Here is a 22,254-nt window from a genome sequence, read left to right as displayed (position 1 = left end):
TCTCTGAAATGTTCCACAAGTAGAGGAGACCACATTGGATGCATCAGATACAGTAAATGATGTGTGTGGAGGTGCAGGTGAATTTGCGACATATATGGAAGGATCCACTGGGGCCTTGGAGGGAAGTGAGTGAGGAGGTGTGGGCGCAAATTTTGCACTTGTTGCGGTTGCAGGGGAAGGTGCTGGGAGTGGAGGTTGGGTTGGTGGGGGGGTGTGGACCTAATGAGGAAGTCGCAGAGAGAGTGGTCTCTCTGGAACACTGATAGGGAGGGGGAGGGGGAGGGGAATATATCCCTGGTGGTGGGGTCTGTTTGGAGGTGGCGGAAATGACAGTGGATGATATGATGTATCCGGAGGTTGGTGGGGTGGAAGGTAAGGATCAGTGGGATTCTGTCCTGGTGGCGATTGGAGGGGCGGGTTCAAGGGCGGAGGAACGGGAAGTGAAGAAGATGCGGTGGACAGCATCGTCGACCACGTCGGAGGGGAAGTTGCAGTCTTTGAAGAAGGAGGTTGTTCGGTAGTGGAATTGGTCCTCCTGGGAGCAGATGCGGCAGAGGCAAAGGAATTGGGAATACCGGATGGCGTTTTTACAGGGGGCAGGGTGGGAGGAGGTGTTACCTAGGTAGCTGTGGGAGTCAGTCGGTTTGTAGTAAATGTCTGTGTTGAGTCGGTCGCCCGAGATAGAAATGGAGAGGTCGAGGAAGTGGAAGGAGGAGTCTGAAATGGTCCAGGTAAATTTGAGGTCAGGGTGGAAGGTGTTAGTAAAGTGGATGAACTGTTCAACCTCCTCATGGGAGCATGAGGTAGGGCCAATACAATCATCGATGTAGCGGAGGAAAAGGTGGGGGTGGTGCCAGTGTAGCTGTGGAAGATGGACTGTTCCACATATCCGACGAAGAGGCAGGCATAACTGGGGCCCATGTGGGTGCCCATGGCAACTCCTTTGGTTTGGAGGAATTGGGAGGATTGGAAGGAGAAGTTGTTAAGCGTGAGGACCAGTTCAGTCAGTCGAAGGAGGGTGTCAGTGGAAGGGTACTGGTTGGGTCGGTGGGAGAGGAAGAAGCGGAGGGCTTGGAGGCCTTCGTGATGGGGAATGGAAGTGTATAGGGACTGGATGTCCATCGTGAAGATAAGGCGTTGGGGGCCGGTGAAGCAAAAATCATGCAGGAGGTGGAGGGCGTGGGTGGTGTCCCGAACGTAGGAGGGAGTTCTTGGACTAAGGGGACATGACAGTGTCGAGGTATGAAGAGATGAGTTCAGTGGGGCAGGAGCAGGCTAAGACAATGGGTCGGCCAGGGCAGTCAGGCTTGTGGATTTTGGCAGGAGATAGAAATGGGCGGTGCGGGGTTGTGGGATAATGAGGTTGGAGACGGTGGATGGGAGATGCCCTGAAGAGCCTCACCTTCCACCTAGGAACCCTCCAACCACACAGGATGAATGTAGATTTCTCCAGCTTCCTCATTTCCCCTCCCCCACCTTATCTCAGTCCCAACCCCTGGATTCAGCACCGCCCTCTTGACCTGCGATCTTCTTCCCGACCTCTCCACCCACCCCCTGTCCGGCCTATCACCCTCACCCTCACCTCCTTCCACCTATCGTATTCCCAGCACCCCTCCCCCAAATTCCCTCCCCACTACCCTTTATCTCAGCCTGCTTGGCTCACCAGCCTCATTCCTGAAGAAGGGCTTATGCCTGAAACGTCAATTCTCCTGCTCCTCGGATGCTGCCTGGCCTGCTGTGTTTTTCCAGCACCTTGTTGTATTTCAACTTGGTCCCCAGCATCACAGATACCACTTTTCAGCCAGTTCAATTCACTCCATATAATATCAAGAAACAGTTGGAAGCACTGAATACTGTAAAAAACTATGGGCCCTGACAACATTCTGGCAATAGTACTTAAGACCTTTGATCCCGAATTTGCTGATCCCCAGCCACATTTTTCCAGTCCAGTTACAACCCTGACATCTAAAATGTGGAAAGTTACTCAGATAGGTCCTGCACACAAAAAACAGTAAAAATCAAACCCAGTCAATTGCTGCTCCAACAGTCTACTGTCGAACATCAGGAACATGATGGAAGATGTTTTCAACAGTACTATCTAGCAGCACTTGCTCAGCAATAACCTGCTCAGTTGCACCGAGGTTGGGTTCCATTAGAGTCACTCAGCTCCTGACCTCAGTACAGCCTTTGTTCAAAAATGGATGAAAGAACTGAATTCCAGAGTTGAAATGAGAGTGACAGCCCTTGACATCAAGACTGCAATTTACTGAGTCTGCCATCAGGGAGCCCTAGCAAAACTGGAATCAATTAGTATCAGGGACCAAACTCTCCTCTGGACTCACATCTGGCACATAGGAAAATGGTTATTGGAAGCCAGTCATCCCAGCTCCTGGACATCTCTTCAGAAGTTCCTCAGGGTAGTGTCCTAGGCTGAACCACCTTCAGCTACTTCTTCAATGACCTTCCCTCCATCATAAGGTCAGAAGTGGCATGTTCGCTGTTGATTGCTCAATCTTGGGCACCATTCACAACCCCTCAGATACTGAAGCAGTCCAAGTTGAAATACAACAAGGTCTGGACAATTTCCGGGCTTGGGTTGACAAGTGGCAATTAACATTCGTACCTGATGCCAAGCAATGACCATCTTCAGTAAGAGATAATCTAACAAACACCCTTTGACATTCAGTGGCATTACTGTCTATGAATCCCCCACTATCAAAATATCGGGGATTTCCTTTGATCAGAGATTCAACTGGAATTGTCATACTATCTTTTTGTTCATGGAGAAAGTGAGGACTGCAGATGCTGGAGATCAGAGCTGAAAATGTGTTGCTGGAAAAGCACAGCAGGTTAGGCAGCATCCAAAGAGCAGGAGAATCGACATTTCGGGCATGAGCCCTTCTTCAGGAAGGGCTATCTTTTTGTTCATCCATAGGATATGGATGTTACTGGCCAGGCCAGCATACATTGCCTATCCCTAATAGCCTGGAGGGCAGTTGAGAGTCAACCACATCATCTAATGATCAATCACTCATCCGAAATTGATTAACTCTTGATTGAAAACTGTAAAATAGATCACAACTTTGGAAACAGACGTGACAACAATCCAACTGATTTCTGTGGGAACAGCTTACAGACTGACAGCAGACTAACTGCCAAGTAGAATCACAACATTGTGTACACAGAGGATAGGCAGTCCTTAAAGATGAAATTTATTAAAGGCAAGATGTACAAACAACATTGAATTCATAATTTAAAAACTGAAGAATGGATTGTTTATACAACTTTGAGGTGTTAAAAAATGGAGAGCCAGGTGGCAGGGTGGAGCTCCATTTTAGCACAATGAGGATATGTGGGGGGAAAACAGAGCCTGCACTTATATAGCACCACTCATGACCTTAGAACACCTTCGAGTGTTTCACAATCATTCTGAACATGGAGTACAATATATCAGGAGCTTACAGAGCAATTTGAGAAGAGTACAATTGCATCAATAAAATGCAGTGAGGTTAGAAAGATAGTAATGTTGTAAGAGAGTTTGGGAGCTAGAACTGAGTGAAGGGTCGCTAATTGTCAAGCTTGCTCATATCCTAGCATATTTGGGTAAGAATTCTTGTCATTTAAAAAAAATGAATTAAACATAACAAATAATTACAACAAAGAGAGGACAGACCCTCTCTTTAGTTCTAATAGTCTAATCCTCCTCTTTGCATTCACTCTCATTTGTTGTCATTCAGTTCTGAACCCTTCCTCTCCAATGAAGTTTATTCTTAACTTTCCACAGCAAACAATCTGAATGAAGAGAGCCATTGATTGTTTGTCTGAGTAAAGAGCATTCAAACCTTCTCATCCATTCTGATACCACATGATCACACTGAACCAAGTTATTCCCATTGATTAAAGTATCTATGAGGCCACAGTTCATTTCAGAATCAGATCAAGGTGAGATTTCTCAAGCCTCAACAGGAAAACCTGTGAGATCAAATAGAACACAATAACAACTATTGGCCATTCAGCCCTTTAAGCCTGTTCTCTATTTGATGTAACAGATTGAACATTTCATCGTCATCACCCTGTATACCCTGGCAGTCAGAAATCTATCAACCTCTACCTTAATAATACTCAAAGACTGAGTCTCCACAGCCCTTTGTGATAAAGAATTATATAGATGCCCACAACCCTCAAATTGAAAAAGTTTCTCCTCATTTCATTTCTAAGTGACATTCCTCTTTATTTGTAAATTGTTCCCACTGGTTCTAGACTCTCCAACCAGTGGAAACATCTTACCTGTATCTATCCTTTTAAGTGCTTTGCAAGTTTCAATGAGATTGCACCTCATTCTTTGAGTAGATTAAAGGCCCAGTTTGCTCAAATTCTTTTCATAGGACAGTCCTACCATTCCTACGAACAAGTCAGTGAGATGTACAGCACGGGAACAAACCCTTCGGTCCAACCTGTCCATGCCGACCAGATATCCCAATCCAATCTAGTCCCAAGGCATTTTATTAACTAGGATAATATTGGATGACCTTATTGGGAATATTCTGATATATGAAGTTCGGAATGTTCATGTGTTATTATGGCATATTCTGATGGCTTGGGTTACACCTCAAGCTGTGATAGAGAACCTGAGTACAGAATATAGGCTTACATTCAGGTGCGTTACTGAGGGAGCACTTTCTTAAAAATCAGATAGCGATGTTGATGGTCCACAACCATCTGATGAAGGAGCAGCACTCTAAAAGCTAGTACTTCCAAGTAAACCTGTTGGACTATAACCTGGTATTGCGTGATTTTCAAATCAGATGTGACACAGAGAGCCTGTCTGCCTCTACAGTTCAATGTTACAGATTCCCAGTGTGTCCTTCCCCAAGTTTTTACTGGTTTTGATCACTTAATTAAGGTCACCCAAAACAGATTAACACATCACATCCACAGTTCATGGAATCTTACTGTGTGTGGACTCATTGACTGATTTACCTACGAAACAACAAAGGCCATCTCAAGCTGTGAGCTGCATTGGGATATCCTGTGAATGGAAAAAGTCCTACACCAATGCAGGTCTTTATCTTAGTGTTGTTTTTCAGGCTGAATGATCTTGTACATACCAAAGCGAATTGTAACTAATTTGGTAGTAAAGTTGACATGTACAATATCAACCTTCATGTCTTCAGATAAAATTCCTCAGGTTGCTGGTCTAATAAGTGGCCTGTTAATTGCTAATAGCTGATGGCAATGTTACACATTTTAGTCCTGGTTTCTGTTGAGTTAGGTTAGTGCATTGAGGAAGGAGGTTATAAACTCCTGCTGACAGTTTAATAAACAACATTCCAGCTCTCAAATTCAATGCATGTGGCCTTGTTGAGTCCCATCTGTCGATAATGAAATGGTGTTTTAAAAAGGTAGGTCACGGGCTCATACGTTGATATATTGCTGCTGTCAGTTTTCTCAGCTTGACAAAGCTCATTTGTATACCCTAGACTAATGCAATGAAATAAACAATCATGAAATAGTGGGCAAGAAACATCAGCCTCTTATTTTGATAATCACGTTGTTTTTATTTTTCTTGCTAGTGGGTTTCATCCCGAAAAACCTCCATTCCAAAGGTCCCAAAGCATCTCCAAGAGACCAAGTGCCAAAACAATTTATCGTAAGTGTTAGATTTTTGATACTGTATGAGTGAATCAAGGAGATCTTAGCTACAGCCATGGCTACTTGTATAATGCAGGTCTTTAACATTACATCTGGCATCTTAAGCATTATTCTATCTAGTCTTCTCAGATATTCCTCAACGTTATGTGGAGTGAATGGAATTAGTTAAATACTGGTGTTGGCAAAGGTGGAGAGCTCAAGAGAAGGCCAAAAAGGAGCACACATACAAAACATCTGACTGAAAATGTTTGTAGTCGCTTCACCCCTGTCACATTCTGGCTTCTGTTATTGTTGATAATAATATAGATGTGTGGAACCTCCTCTGCTGGTTAGCTGCCTGATTGCACACTACCGTTCTCAATTGGGTGCGGCAGAGTTGAGGAGTTTTGTCCCCATTCATGGATCGCTGGATTGCAAAATTCCATCTATGGCATTTTGCTTTTGCTACTGAACGTGTTTTGGGCTTTCCATTTTGGTTTCCCAGGACCAGCACAGCTTTTCCAACCACAATAGGGTCTTCCCTATCCCTCAGTTAACAAGTGGCTCACTGATTAGAACTACTGCCTCATAGCATCAGGGGCCTGGGTACGATTCTACCCTCAGGTGTCTGTTTGTGGGGAGTCTGCACATTTTCCCAAAAATCTGTGTGGGTTTCCTCCTTTTGTCCAAAGTTGCGCAGGCCAGGTGTATTAGCCATGGGAAATATAAGGTAGTGGGAGTGAGTCTATGTAGGATGCACTTCACAGAGATTTGGTATGGTCGTGATGGGTTAAACAGCCTGTTTCCACACCATAGGGATGCTATGATTTTCTTTTGCCACCAGGCTTGGCAGTGATGGCAAAATGAGGGATTTTCTTGTTAATGAGGGTTATGTCTGCTTTTGATGGTGTCTCACAGAATCTAGAGCATGCGGAAGAGAAATAGGCCATACAGCCCATCGAAACTGCTCTGCCATTCAACAAGATCATGGCTTATCTTCCATCTCAGCTCCACTTGCTGCACCATCTCAATTTTTCTTAATTCTGCTGGTACCCAAAAATCCATTTAATTCAGCCTTGAATACTCCAAATGACTTAATACCTGCAACTCAGTGAGATCAAAAATCCCATCACTCACAACCGGTTGAGTCAAGAATTTGTTCCTCAGCTCAGTACTGATTGGTCGATGCCTTGTTCTGAGATTCTGATTTGTAATTCTAGATTCCTACCCAGAGAAAACAGTTTTCCAGCATTTACCGCAAAAGGTCATTTTGGAATTGTATGTATCGAAGTTAAATCATGGACAATACGATAAATAGATGGCCAACCTTTCAGCGGTTTGTTAATTAGAATTCCTTCCAACGTGGGCGTAGATATTATACACCAACAGGGAATTTGACACGGTGTTCACTCCCACTTCCAACACCTCAAATAATGAGGTACACCCATGCTTGCATGCAACAAGATTTCAATAATATTTCTGGGTTAGGCAGATAAGAATCATGGAATCTCTACAATGTAGAAGCAGGCCATTCGGCCCATCAAGTCCACAATGGTGCTCTAAAGAGCATCACACCCAGACCAACACCTCTACCCTACCCTTGAGACCCTACTTTTCCTATGGCTAATACAACTAGCCTGCACATCCCTGGACACTATGGGCAATTTAGCATGGTCAATCCATCTAACCTGCACATCTTTGGACTGTGAGGGGAAACTGGAGCATCCAGAGGAAACCCAAGCAGACATAGGGAGAATGTGCAAACTCCACACAGACAGTCGCCCGAGGGTGGAATCAAATCCACGTCCCTGGTGCTGTGAGGCAGCAGTGCTAATGACTGAGCCACCGTGCCTCCCCAGACCCACTGCTAAGTAGGAAGTAGCACACATCATACAAATCCCAGCTCAAACAAGAGAAATTCTAACCTTCACCTCTTGATGTTCAATCGTACAGCCATCATTGAAATCGCTCGTTTAACTTCTGAGGCTTGCCATTGATCAAAACCTGAACTAGACTAGTCATATAAATACTGTGGCCATAACAGCAGGTGAAAGACCTGGAATTCTGTGGTGAATTACTCATCTCCCAGCTCCCCAAAACCTGTCCAGCATCTTCAAGGCATGAGTCAAGAGTATGATGTAATACTTCCCACTGGCCTGGGTGAACGCGGCTTCAACAATACTCAACAGGCTCCACACTATCTAGAACAAAGCAATCCAGCTGAGTCGCACCTACCTCCACTACTTACAACATTCACAAATAAAATTTGAAATTGAGAGTCTAACGATGATTATGAAACCATTCGGGATTGGCAGAGCAATCCATTTTGTTCACTTTGTTTCAAATAAAGCAAAGAACTGTGGATTCTGGAGATCAGAAACAAAAGCGGAAATTGCTGATAAAACTCAGGAGGTCTGGTGGCACCTGTGAAATGAAAGCAGAGACGTTTTGAGTCCACTGACTGATGAAGATTCTTCAGACTCAACATGTTAACTCTATTTCTCTCCAGGTAGTTGCTGTCGGACTTGCTGAGTTTCACCAACAGTTTCTGTGTTTGTGACTGCCACCCTTTCCTTGACTGCCTTATATGTGGCTCTAGACCCAGAACAACGTAGTTGATTGTTAACTGTCCAAAGGCAATCGAGGATGGGCAATAAAAGTTGGCCAGGCCAGCAACATCCACATTGCATGAATGAATTAAAGAAAGGTTGACAGCCTGCCTTCAGACAGATGGGATTGGTTGCAGGTCTCTATCTGGTGACTTACTATCATTCCCCGTTCCTTGGTCCAAAGGATATCTGTTGGTGGATCTTGTTCAGGGAGGTAAATAACAGCAAGGCAATTTCACATAAGGAATGGCAGCATTGTAGAAGATAGGCCAAAGCTAAACTTGTGTACACATACTGTCCTTCATGTTACAACTTACTTGTGTCGTTATTGCAATCTTGACTCTCACTTAATCCCAATCATTTCTCTCTCTTACTATTAAACAGAACAAAGAAAGGTCTATGCACAGGCTCTGAACTCCAGGGAAAATAACATTCAGTACCGGGTTGAGGTCTGTACCACCAATTTTTTTTAAAATGTATAATATTTTGAGGGAATTGCGAGGGTATAATGGGTCGGGTCCAATGCCCAATATAGTTTGACAGAATCACTTTAATGTTAGATGAATAATCAACTGTGACTCAGTTGGTAGTCCTCTGATCTCTGGGTCTATCAGAAGTATGATGATAGTGGAAATCCTATAGTTGATGACAGCATTGCAGAGACAGTACAACATGGTTTAATTGATGCACTTTAAACGATGACTGTGACAGACTCACTTTAATGGCAGTCCATCTTCAACATGTGACAGGTATGACGCTATTATAAAGTTGAAAGCCTTGAACATTGTGTGAAGATACTATGCCTTTAAGAAGTGTACTTTGTCCTGTTTTTGTTTTGAAAAGAGGTTTTAAGGCAGAGTTGACGAGCAGTCTATACAGAGCTATAACAGTAAACAATGTGTGAGGCCTTACTTGTTTTGTTTTGTTGGAACAATAGAAGCATCCTGAATGGGTGTGGTCAAGCCCCCGCAGAACCAGGATTTTTAGTTTGTTTTTAGTTTCTCAGTAGCAGTTGTTGCTGGGGTCTCAGCTGGGTTTGGAAGCTGCAGCACATCTCTCCCTGATAGGCTCTCTCAGAGTTTTCTCTTGATGTTTCTACTTCTCGGAGCTGCTAGAACTACATGTGAAATAATCTCTTTCAATGACTTGGCTTTTGCCAAGAGTGTCTTTATGGGATGTTACTATATTGGAACTGTTACTGTTTAGTAGTAAAATAATCTGTTATTCTGTTAAGTTTTCAAATAGAGTTAAGTTGGTCCAATTTCCTCTATCTTTTGTTGCATTTTGACTATAGTTATGAATAAAGTGTGTACTGCTTTAAATGCAGTAGTTTGTCCGATTACACCTTACACTTGCCTTAAGACAAAGAGAAGTTACTCAGCTATGTTCTGAATACATTGTTACAGTGGAACAGATAGCAGGGGGCCCACACCAGCTGAATAAAAATATGGCCTGAGTCCTATTGTCCCAGCCTCTCACCAGAACTCTATACGCTCAAATTCCTCTTTGGGAGAAACCTTTCAATGGGTCAGAGCTTACAACAAGTTTGGGTGTTGTTGGGTGGGGGAGGAGGGGTGTCAGAATTGGGACTTCAATTGGAAAGGCTAATTGGGAGGGGCATATGACGGGCAACTATCCCAATATCATCAGTGAAACTAGAAAATCCCAGTGAGTGAAAGGAGCTCAGGAGAAAAACATAACAATTTTGTAGTGAGGGGACAGAAACTGTACCTCAGCTCACTTGAACTTATGCTATCTTTTAGCGTTCCAACATTCACTTCATTTTTACTGCAATTTTTGTCTGAATTCTGTGCGCAGCACCTGATTACCTGTGACCTCAACTCAAAGGACATGGTGACGGTGGATCATTGTATTAACAAGCTCAAGCTGCTTGATGCCAAGGGTAAAATCTGGGGACAAGACATGATCCTGCAGCTGAATCCCACTGCTTTCAAAATGGTCGACATTGAGACCAAGGTAAAGATTCCTGGAAGAGGTCAGCTATTGTCAGGACAGTGAGAGGGGCTATGGGGGATGCTGATCATCCAACTCAAATTCTATTCCTGCTTTCTCCCCATACCCTTCAATCCCTTCAGCTGTAAGAACTGTATCCATCTCCTTCTCGAAAGCATTCAATGTTATCGCCTCAACTGCTTTCTGTAGCAGAGAATTCCACAGGCTCACCACACTCTGGGTGAAGAAATTTCTCCTCATCTCAGTCCTAAATGGTTTATCCAATATCCAAAAACTATGACCCCTGTTTACCCCACTGACCCCGGTTCTGGAACCCCTCAATCATTGGGAACATCCTTCTTGCACTTACACTCCCGAGTCCTGTTAGAGTTTCATATGTTCCTATGAGGTTCCACATACCTCCAACACCCCCGTCAAACCTTCTCAGCACCAGTGAATGTAGTCCTATCCAATCTGGTCTCTGTTCCATAAGTCTTGTCATCCGGCAAACCTTCATTGCATTCTCTCCATAGCCAGAACATTCTTCCTCAGATACGGAAAAGAAATCTGCACACACTACCCCAGGTGTAGTCTCACCAAGACCTTGTGCAATTGTAGCAAGACATCCCTCCTGCAGGCAGGAATGTCAATTTGAAGCTGTGATCCCATCAGCCATGATCATATTGAATGGTGGAGCTGGATCAAGGAGGTGCATTGCCTTACCCCTGATCCTTAGTTACATGTTTGTCTGTTTGCAACTTGTTTTGTTTAGTTACAGGCAGATGACAACCTGTGAGACCATTGATCTAATTCAGATATTGTGTGAGCTGTTGAAAGAATCAGGGGCAAAATCTATTGTTTTTGATATCTGCAGCTAAGATGTGTGTGTCATTCACCTTTCCGCTACTTTAAAGGAAGTGTTCACCCATAAGAAATTAAATGCTTTCCTGTATTCAAACATCAGGCATGAATGTTTCCCTGCTGATATCGTGATTCCTCAGATACTAACGCAGTCTATGTCCAAATGATGTGGAGGTGCCAGTGTTGGACTAGGGTGTAACCTGGTGTTATGTGATTTTTAACTATGTCCAAATGCAGCAAGCCCTGGACAATGTCCAGGTTCAGGCAGGCAAGTGGCTAGTAATATTGATGTCAAATAAGTGTCAGGCAATGCCCATCTCGAACAAGAGAGAATCTAACCATTGCTCTTTGACGTTCAATTGTATTGCCATCATTGAATCAGAGTAACATTCCAAAGTCCGCCATATAGAAGATACAAGCCAGAAACACGATGTAATATTTTCCACTTGCTTGGAATAGTGAGCTTCAACAACACTTGAGAACTCAACATCATCCCAGACAAAGCAGCCCACTTGATTGGCACCACATCCACAGACACTCATTCCTTCTATCACTGACGCTCAATAACAGCAGTGCTTATCTGCAAGATACATTGCAGTAATTCACTTAGGCTCCTTCAGTAGCACCTTTCAAACCCACAACCACAGCCATCTAGACAGACAAGGGCGTCTCTCGGAAGACTTCGCGACGGCTGGTGGGTAAGTTTGGTCGTTTATTTAATAGTTAAAAATTTAAAGTTTTCCTTTAAAAAAGCGGTAGCAGACCCGGAAGGCGCGCTAGGTTACCTGGGTAAGGTTTTTTTTTTCTCTCCCCTTATTTAAACGCGTAGGCGAGTCACCCGAGGCACTACACGAGTAGTGCCTCCCACCCTTCCACCTCCTCTAACCTAATAATAAGATCAATTGTGACTAGCGGGTAAGTGCTGCATTTTCCTTGTTTGTTTCTTTAGATTTAGTTGGTTTTTGTTTTTTTTTAAGGAAAGCTTACTTTTAGAGGGATGGCAGTGCAGAGAGGGCAATGTTCCTCTTGCAACATGTATGAGGTGAGGGAAGCCATCAGCGTCCCTGCTGAGTACACTTGCAAGAAGTGCACCCATCTCCAGCTCCTCCAAACCCGTGTTAGGGAACTGGAGCTGGAGTTGGATGAACTGCGGATCATTCGGGAGGCAGAGGAGGTCATAGATCGGAGCTATAGGCAAGTAGTTACTCCGAAAGTTCAAGATAGATGGGTGACAGTGAGGGGGAGTGGGAGGAGGAAGCCAGTGCAGGGACCCCCTGCGGTCATTCCCCTCAAGAACAAGTATACCGTTTTGGATACTTGTGGGGGGGATGACTTACCAGGGGCAAGCAACGAGGTTCAGGCCTCTGGCACGGAGCCTGGCCCCGTTGCTCAGAAGGGTAGGGTGGAGAAAGGTAGAGCAATTGTTCTTGGGGACTCGATAGTGAGGGGTACAGACAGACGGTTTTGTGGGGGCGACAGGGACTCACGTTTGGTATGTTGCCTCCCAGGTGCAAGGGTACGTGATGTCGCTGATCGTGTTTTCCGGGTCCTTAAGGGGGAGGGGGAGCAGCCCCAGATCGTGGTCCACGTTGGCACCAACGATATAGGTAGGAAGAAGGGTGAGGATGTAAGGCAGGCTTTCAGGGAGCTAGGTTGGAAGCTCAGAGTTAGAACAAACAGAGTTGTAGTCTCTGGTTTGTTACCCGTGCCACGTGATAGAGAGTCGAGGAACAGGGAGAGAGAGCAGTTAAATGCGTGGCTACAGGGATGGTGCAGGAGGGAGGGATTCCGGTTTCTGGATAACTGGGGTCCTTTCTGGGGAAGGTGGGACCTCTATAAAAAGGATGGTCTACACTTGAACCTGAGGGGCACCAGTATCCTTGGGGGGAGGTTTGCTAGTGCTCTTTGGGAGGGTTTAAACTAACTCCGCGGGGGCATGGGAACCAGGACTGTAGCTTTAGGGTACAGGACCTTGAGTGTAGGGAGGTTAGGAATAATGCAGCGATCTCTAAGGAGGGTGCCTGTAACCAGAAAGGTGGATTGAAGTGTGTATACTTCAATGCCAGAAGTATAAGGAATAAGGTAGGTGAACTTGCAGCGTGGGTTGGTACCTGGGACTTCGATGTTGTGGCCATTACAGAGACGTGGGTAGAACAGGGACAAGAATGGCTGTTGCAGGTTCCAGGGTTTAAATGTTTTAGTAGGATCAGACATGGGGGTAAAAAAGGGGGAGGCGTGGCATTACTTGTCAAAGACAGTATCACAGCAGTGGAATGGACGATGGAAGAGGACTTGCCATCTGAGGGAGTTTGGGCTGAGGTTAGAAATAGGAAAGGTGAGGTCACCCTGTTAGGTGTTTTCTACAGGCCTCCTAATAGTCCTAGAGAAGTAGAGGATAATATTGCGAGGATGATTCAGGAAAAGAGTGAAGGTAGCAGGGTGGTCGTTATGGGGGACTTTAACTTCCCAGATATTGACTGGGAGAGCTATAGCTCGAGTTCATTAGATGGGTCGGTGTTTGTACAATGTGTGCAGGAGGGTTTCCTGACACAATATGTCGACAGGCCAACAAGAGGGGAGGCTATATTGGATTTGGTTCTAGGTAATGAACCAGGCCAGGTGTTAGACTTGGAGGTAGGTGAGCACTTCGGGGACAGTGACCACAACTCGGTGACTTTTACTTTAGTGATGGAGAGGGATAATCGTGTGCCGCAGGGCAAGAGCTATAGCTGGGGGCAGGGAAATTATGATGCAGTGAGGCAGGAAAAACAGGCTTCAAGAGAAGAACACTAATGAGATGTGGGGAGTGTTCAAGGAGCAGCTACTGCGTGTCCTCGATAGGTATGTACCAGTCAGGCATGGTGTAAAGGGCCTTGTGAGGCAGCCGTGGTTTAGTAAGGAATTGGAGTCCCTTGTGAAAGGGAAGAAGGCGGCATATGTAAAGATGAGGCGTGAAGGTTCAGTAGGGGCGATAGAGAGTTATAAGGTAGCCAGGAAGGAGCTAAAGAGGGAGCTAAGAGAAGCGAGAAGGGGACATGAAAAGTCTTTAGCTGGTAGGATTAGGGAAAACCCAAAGGCTTTCTATAGGTATGTCAAGAATAAAAGGATGACTAGGGTAGGTATCGGTCCAGTCAAGGATAGTAGTGGGAAGTTGTGTGTGGAGGCGGAGGAGATTGGAGAGACATTAAATCAGTACTTTTCATCAGTATTCACTCAGGAACAGGACACTGTTGCTGATGTGAATATGGAATCACAAATAATTAGAATGGATGCCCTGGAAATATGCAGGGAAGAGGTTTTGGGAATATTGGAAAGGATGAATATAGATAAGTCTCCTGGGCCTGATGGCATTTACCCCAGGATCCTACGGGAAGCTAGGGAGGAGATAGCAGAGCCATTGGCCTGGATTTTTATGTCGTCGTTGTCAACAGGAATAGTACCAGAGGACTGGAGGATAGCGAATGTGGTCCCATTGTTCAAGAAAGGGAGTAGGGATAGCCCTAGTAACTATAGGCCAGTGAGTCTGACTTCAGTGGTGGGCAAAGTCTTAGAGAGAATGGTAAGGGATAAGATTTATGAACATCTGGGTAGGAATAACGTGATCAGGGATAGCCAGCATGGTTTTGTGAAGGGCAGGTCGTGCCTCACAAACCTTATTGAGTTCTTTGAGAAGGTGACCAAGGAAGTGGATGAGGGTAAAGCAGTAGATGTTGTGTATATGGATTTTAGTAAGGCGTTCGATAAGGTTCCCCATGGTAGGCTAATGCTAAAACTTCGGAGGTATGGCATTGAGGATACATTAGAGGTTTGGATTAGGAATTGGCTGGCTGGAAGGAGACAGAGGGTAGTAGTTGATGGATTATGTTCATCTTGGAGCGCAGTTAATAGCGGTGTACCACAAGGATCTGTTTTGGGACCATTGCTTTTTGTTATCTTTATAAATGATCTAGAGGAAGGACTTGAAAGCTGGGTAAGCAAGTTTGCGGATGACACAAAAGTCGGTGGAGTTGTGGATAGTGAGGAAGGAAGTGGTAGGTTACAGCGGGATATAGATAAGTTGCAGAGCTGGGCGGAAATGTGGCAAATGGAATTCAATGTAGCTAAGTGCGAAGTCGTTCACTTTGGTAGGAATAACAAGATGATGGATTACTGGGCTAATGGTAGGCTACTTGGTAGTGTGGATGAGCAGAGGGATCTTGGTGTCCATGTACACAGATCTCTGAAAGTTGCCACCCAGGTAAATAGTGCTGTGAGGAAGGCATATGGTGTACTGGGCTTTATTGGCAGAGGAATTGAGTTCCGGAGTCCTGAGGTCATGTTGCAGTTGTATAAGACTCTGGTGCGGCCTCATCTGGAGTATTGTGTGCAGTTTTGGTCGCCATACTATAGGAAGGATGTGGAAGCTTTAGAACGAGTGCAGAGGAGGTTTACCAGGATGTTGCCTGGAATGGTAGGAAAATCTTATGAGGAAAGGCTGAGGCACTTGGGGCTGTTCTCATTGGAGAAGAGAAGGTTTAGGGGAGATCTGATAGAAGTGTATAAGATGATTAGGGGTTTAGATAGGGTAGATACTAAGAACCTTTTACCGCTAATGGAGTCAGGTGTTACTAGGGGACATAGCTTTAAATTAAGGGGTGGTAGGTATAGGACAGATGTTAGGGGTAGATTCTTCACACAGCGGGTTGTGAGTTCATGGAATGCCCTGCCCGTATCAGTGGTGAACTCTCCTTCTTTATGGTCATTTAAGCGGGCATTGGATAGGCATTTGGAAGTTATTGGGCTAGTATAGGTTAGGTAGGATTCGGTCGGCGCAACATCGAGGGCCGAAGGGCCTGTACTGCGCTGTATCCTTCTATGTTCTATATGTAGATACGTGGGAACACCATCAGCTGCAAGTTCTAAGCCATTCATCATCCTGACATAGAAACATATTGATGTTCCTTCAGTGACAATGGGTCAAAATTCTGTAACTACACACCCCCCCCACTATGGCATTGTGGGTCTACTTACAGCAAAATGACTGCAGCAATTTGAAAATACAGCTCATCACTACCTTCTCAAGGGACAACAAGAAATGGGCAATAAATGCTGGTTCAGCCAGTAATATCCACATCTCATGAATAAATTTAAAAAGATAGCCAGCAGTAGTTCTTTAATGAAGCATATAGTTTGAAATGTTTCACAGTACAGACAGAGGCATCACGCTGATATTATTTGAATACTGGGACACTTTCCTTTTCTTCAGTACACATCATGACTCAAATCCCAATATTCCATATTGTTCCATAATCACAGCCGACCAGTCAGGCAAGCTGCTTCACAGAGGATTTTATGAATGTTTCAATTCTGTGTTCTCACTCTCAAGTGAAGGATACTGTGGAGAGAAGAGCAACAGCACAGGGAAAAAGGAAAGACCTCTAAATTAGTTGCCGAATATGTTTGAAATGGAAGGTTGTGAATTATGTTGGAAAAGGCAGTTCACTGCTACAGGAAAGAATCCGACAGATTTTTGTCACAGGAATGTTAGTAGTAGGAGCTACCATCAGCCATTTGACCCTGTAATGTTTCAGTGCATTGTAACTGCAATTTGTAAATCATGCTCACTCAAGTTGCCAGATTGAATAACACTAATTGAAGGGAGCTAAGTTGAGAAATGGTTTGGATAAGAACAACCATTGTTGTGTCTCATCCAATCTTGCAAAATTTCTGGTGTGTTTCTATTTTGTTCTCAAGAGCCTCACCCTGGGCAGGTGTCTCACAGACTGCTTGGGTCTAGTACTTCCATTCAATGAGATCACAGCTGTATTCTACCTGAGCTCCACTTCCCCACTATCCACATATCCCTTGATTTTCAAGCTTCCAATAATATGTCAGTCCTCCATGAATGGTGAATGACTCAGCATCCACATCTCACTTTGGATTGCAAATTCCAAAGTTTTACAACCCTCTTAACTGAAGTAATTTCTCCTTACCTCAGTCTGAAATGCCTGACTCATAATTTTGGGGACAGAGTCAGGAGGGAATGCTTAATTGCTTGATAATTTTTTTCTTTATATTCAGTATTTTTATGGTCATTTAAGCGGGCATTGGATAGGCATTTGGAAGTTATTGGGCTAGTATAGGTTAGGTAGGATTCGGTCGGCGCAACATCGAGGGCCGAAGGGCCTGTACTGCGCTGTATCCTTCTATGTTCTATATGTTCTAAGCCAACGAGTTACAGAAGGAGGCCATTTCATCCATTGTGGCAGTACCAGTCCCTTGTAGAGCTCTCCAATGAATCCCCTCCTATGTTCATTCCCTAAGGACCTGTATTTTCTTTCTCTGTAAACTTTTAGTCCAATTCTGTTTTGACTGTCTCTACCACATCATCTTCCATGACACTCTCTGGTTGTGTATTCTAACATACAATAGCTTGGGTGGGTTAAAGAAACTGTTGCTTCATGCGACCTTTCAACCCTTTTAATGGGTGACTGGAGTGAATATTCTTTCAGATTAAAGATTACAAAGGGACAGGCCTTTAAAGTAAATGTATTGAAAGATTCTGTCCTTCCAGTTTTGTTTTTGAGGGACAGATACTTGCAAATCCCTGTTTGTATTTACCTCTTTGGTCAATTGTCTAGGATGATTTGGAACACTTCCCCATTGAAGATATTCAAGACTGTCAGGCAATATTAAACAGCTGTATCTACAACTCAGTGCTGGCCATCACTATTAAGCACAGGACGAAGAAGAATGCCAGTGTCTACTTGTTCCAGTGCGAGGAAGTCTCTGTGAGTCTGCATTATGAAGAAGTTAGGGGAAACAGGATAGATACTTTGTGAATTGCTAAGTATAGGAAACTATTGATACTCTGAGTACAGGTGGTGGCTAAGTGGTAATGTCATATTACCTCCCAAACCTTATAAAACAATAATAATGTGAGTTCAAAGCCCACCACACCAACTGGTGGCATTTGATTTTTTAATTTTAATCCACCTGGAATATAAAAGTTGTCTTCATGATGGTAACCATGATGACTGTTGTTGTAAAATGTTACTCATGTGTCTCTAGACCCACAAGAATGTGAATGACTGTGTCCGCGCTGTATGACTCTCTGACTCTGAAATAGCTGAGCAAGCTACTCAGCATAAGGATCATTAGGGATGCTGGCCTTATCAGTTCTGCTGACAACCCATGGAAGTATAAAGACACACTGCACACATTTAACAAATAGATATTCTGACTCTCCGTCGTCACAGTGGGTTTGGAAGAAGTACATGACAATAGGAACTGATGGGTTGCATTGCAGGGCATTAGAAAACATGGTGATAATTTTCTTTGTTCACATTTTTCCCTTTTGGAAGATTGTGTGGTGTTAGAAGACTGATTCATAACTGGAAAGGCCACATTGTAAACACTTCTTTCCACAATCATCTCCAAAACCTGTACCGAGACACACACACACACACACACACACACACAAAACATACATACACACACACAGAAAACTAATTTAAATTTCAACCAATAAAACTAAGCATTTAAGCTGAAATTTAAGCATCTCAGACTCAGTGAGAGAGAGATATGAGATACTTTACTCTAAATAACTTTAAATGTTACGACAGCTTTACTGAGAATGCTTATTGCTGTATCCCTTTTTATTTCAAAAGGCTGACCTGATACAGACTGATGTTGATAACATGGTCAGAGGGAAGAAAGAGGAACAAGGGAACCATGACATGCTCAGGTTTGTAGTTCATAAGAACATAAAGAACCAGCAGTAAGCCACGCATCTCCTTCGATTAGCCTTGGGCCGAATAACATAATGAAATAAGTCCACAGAGGACGATATGCCGTCACCAAGTCACCCTATTTTACACATGGAGAGTCCTTGAAACGGGTACAGCTTTCTCAGGGCCAGCTCTCAGAGTGAACAGAATCTCTGACATGCCTGTTTATGTCTGTCAGCCAGGGCTCTGTGATTGGACCTGATTAACAGCCTCAATCAGGGAACTCATACTCTATCATTTCCAGCTGGCTGGCCTCATTACAATCGCTACAATCATGGCTAACTTGCCTTCACTTTCATTAACCTCTTGGTTCCATCAGTCATCAAAACAATTAGCAAAAGGTTTGATTTAACAAAACAAATTCACTCCTGGGATGTGGGTGGCACTGGCTAGGCTAGCATTTGCCAAGAGGACATTTAAGACTCAATTACATTGTTGTAGATGTGAAGTCAAAGATAGGTCAGACAAGAGAAGGGTTGCAGATTTCCTCCCCAAAGCCATTAGTGAACCAGATGTGTTTTTTTTCCAAGAATTGATAGCAGCTACATGTTTGTCAATAGGCTAGCTTTTTCACTAACTTCAAATTTCACCACCCTACAGTGCGGAAACAGGCCATTCAGCCCATCAGGTCCACACTGACCTTCTGAAGAACATCCCACCCAGATCCACCAAACCCTGTAACCCTGCATTTCCCATGACCAATCAACCAAACCTGCACATCTTTAGACTGTGGGAGGAAACTGGAGCACCTAGAGGAAACCCGCACAGACATGGGGAGAATGTGCAAACTCCACACAGACAGTCGCCTGAGGACTTGAAACAATATTCCCAGAATGTTAGCATGGGCTTGTCCATTACAAGTCTAGTGACATTATTAGTGACAATGCTATTACCTGCTCCTTTAATTTTAACACCACAGGATTATAACTTTAATAAGTGGACATCCACAGAATTCCAACAATTTGTAACCACTGAGTGGGGAAATTTCTCCACATTTTAATCCTAATCAGCTAACCTCTTAATCTCAGACTACAATCTCTATTTCTAGACTCTCCAGACAAGGAGAAACAGTCTCTGTTCATCAAACCTGTCAACATCACTCAAATTTTACATCCTTCATTGATCTCTTCTGAAATCCACTGAATGTCTGTCCATTATACTCTTGAAAAGACAATTCTTTGGTTGCACCAATCAGTCCATTCCTGATGAAGGGATCTGGCCCAAAACGTCGAATTTCCTGTTCCTTGGATGCTGCCTGACCTGCTGTGCTTTAACCAGCAACACATTTTCAGCTCTGATCCCCAGCATCTGCAGACCTCACCTTTTACTTGCACCAGTCAGTCCACTGATTCTAGATGATGGCAGTTCAGTGGTAATTTCCCTTGTTTAAAAGTGAAGACACTCTGAGCTAATGCTTTCTGTATCATGGGTTAAAATCCCCTCTGGAACATTTAAATTCACTGAATAAACCTGGAAATTTAAATTTAGTGAGGGTGCCTGTGGTTGTCATCATATGATTTTTAAAAGAAAAAAATCTATTTCAGCAACTTGACCATTAGTTTTGCCATGCCTTTGGATTATTACTCCTGCATCACTGCTACCATTGCTTCCACACTGAAATCCTGAGGAAAGCACACCAGGTACAGTGGGAATCAGAAATAATAAAATAAATAATACCTATTAAAAACTGCTGTAGGGTCATACAGTCATACAGCGCAGAAACAGACCCGTGCCAAACAAGTTTCCCAAACTAAACCAGTTCCACATACCTGCATTTGACCCATATCCCTCTAAATATTTCCCATTCATGTACCTGTCCCTAGGCCTTGTGAGGTAATTTGGGATTAGTCACAAATGCTGACTTGCCAATAAATCCCACATTCCATGATTGAATTTTAAAAAGCCTTTGATCGACTACTCCCTGAATGAAAAAAGACTAAATCTCTGTATTCTCTTCCAGATCTGACCTAGAATCTATATTACTGCTGCAAAAGTCATTTATACTTCACAGAGTGATTTTATAGTTAATTTTTAAATTGGATTTTAAATACCTATTTTGATTTTATTTCTTCATGGGATGTGGTTGTCGCTGGAAAGGACGTCATTTATTGCCCACGTCTAGTTGAACTTGAGAAAGCATTGGTAAGCTACCTTCCAGAATACAACCGAGGCCATTCCAAAGTTCAGTTATGAGTCAACCACATTGATATGGGTTTGGAGTCTCATGTAAGTCAGATCAGCTGAAGATGGAAGATTTCTAACCCAAGGATATTAGTAAATCAAAAGAGTTTTAACGAAAACCCAAGAAATTCCTAGATATTTTCTGATCAACCCTATTATGACACACCTCTGGAGCAGATGGGACTTGAACCCAGACCTCCTGATCCAATGCTAGGGACGCTACCTGTGCTCCACAAGAGCCCATCCAATAGTTTCCTAATCATCATTGCATGTATTGACTTTCTTCCCCTTAATTGCAGACTCTATTTCATCAGCTGAATTTAAATTACTTGGAGTCATTTTGAGATTCGAGCTCATGATCCAGTTGTTTTAGTGCAAGCCTTTGGATTATTACTCCTGCATCACTGCTACCATTGCTTCCACACTGAAATCCTGAGGAAAGCACACCAGGCACAGTAAGAATCAGAAATAATAAAATGAATAATACCTATTAAAAACTGCTGTAGGGTCATACAGTCATACAGCGCAGGAACAGACCCGTGCCAAACAAGTTTCCCAAACTAAACCAGTCCCACATACCTGCATTTGACCCATATCCCTCTAAATCTTTCCCATTCATGTACCTGTCCCAATGCCTTTTAAATGTTGTAACTGTATCTTCACCTAGCACTTCCTCTGGCAGTTCATTCCACATATGAACCACCCCCTGTGTTAAAAAGATGCCCCTTATATCTCTTTTAAAACTTGCTCCTGTCATCTTAAAATACGCCTCCTAGTTTTGAACTCCCCAACTTTAGGGAAAAGACCTTCACTCTTAAACCTCTATAAGGTCACCATGCAACCTCCTATGCTCCAGTGAGATAAGTCTCAGCCTATCCAACCTTTCATGAGAACCCAAACCTTCCAAATAAATTTGGAATTTATAGTCTAATGGTGACCACGAATCCATTGTCAATTGTCAGAAAAACCTGTTTGGTTCATTAATGTCCTTCAGGGAAGGAAACTGCCATCTTTACCTGATCGAGACTACATGTGACTCCATACCCACAGCAATGTGGTTGGCTCTTAATTGCCCTCTGGATAATTAAGGATGGGCAATAAGTCTTGGCCTAGCCAGTGACGCTCTCCTTCCCTGAATGAGTAAAAAAAATTTTGAACCCTCTGCATTTTAAAAACATGCTTCCTATAGCATAGCGAACAGAACGGGCCTCACTACTTCCATTAAAGGTTATGCTGATCTGGTATGCAGT

At 43.6% G+C, this 22,254-nt stretch overlaps 1 protein-coding gene across 1 annotated transcript; it reads left to right on the top strand.

Moving 5' to 3' along the window:
* Positions 1 to 2,359: 2,359 nt before the first annotated feature.
* Positions 2,360 to 18,817, top strand: LOC132828078 (epidermal growth factor receptor kinase substrate 8-like). Its single transcript, XM_060844991.1, has 5 exons — positions 2,360 to 2,417; positions 8,625 to 8,689; positions 10,059 to 10,217; positions 17,675 to 17,824; positions 18,704 to 18,817. Exons 1-5 carry the CDS (start codon positions 2,360 to 2,362, stop codon positions 18,815 to 18,817), a joined length of 546 nt encoding a protein of 181 aa, XP_060700974.1.
* The last annotated feature ends 3,437 nt before the right edge of the window (positions 18,818 to 22,254 follow it).

Source organism: Hemiscyllium ocellatum, chromosome 26, assembly GCF_020745735.1.
Source record: "Hemiscyllium ocellatum isolate sHemOce1 chromosome 26, sHemOce1.pat.X.cur, whole genome shotgun sequence".
NCBI classification, from domain to species: Eukaryota; Metazoa; Chordata; class Chondrichthyes; order Orectolobiformes; family Hemiscylliidae; genus Hemiscyllium; species Hemiscyllium ocellatum.
The sequence above is the reverse complement of the archived record's forward strand: the minus strand, read 5'-3'. Positions and strand labels throughout refer to the sequence as shown.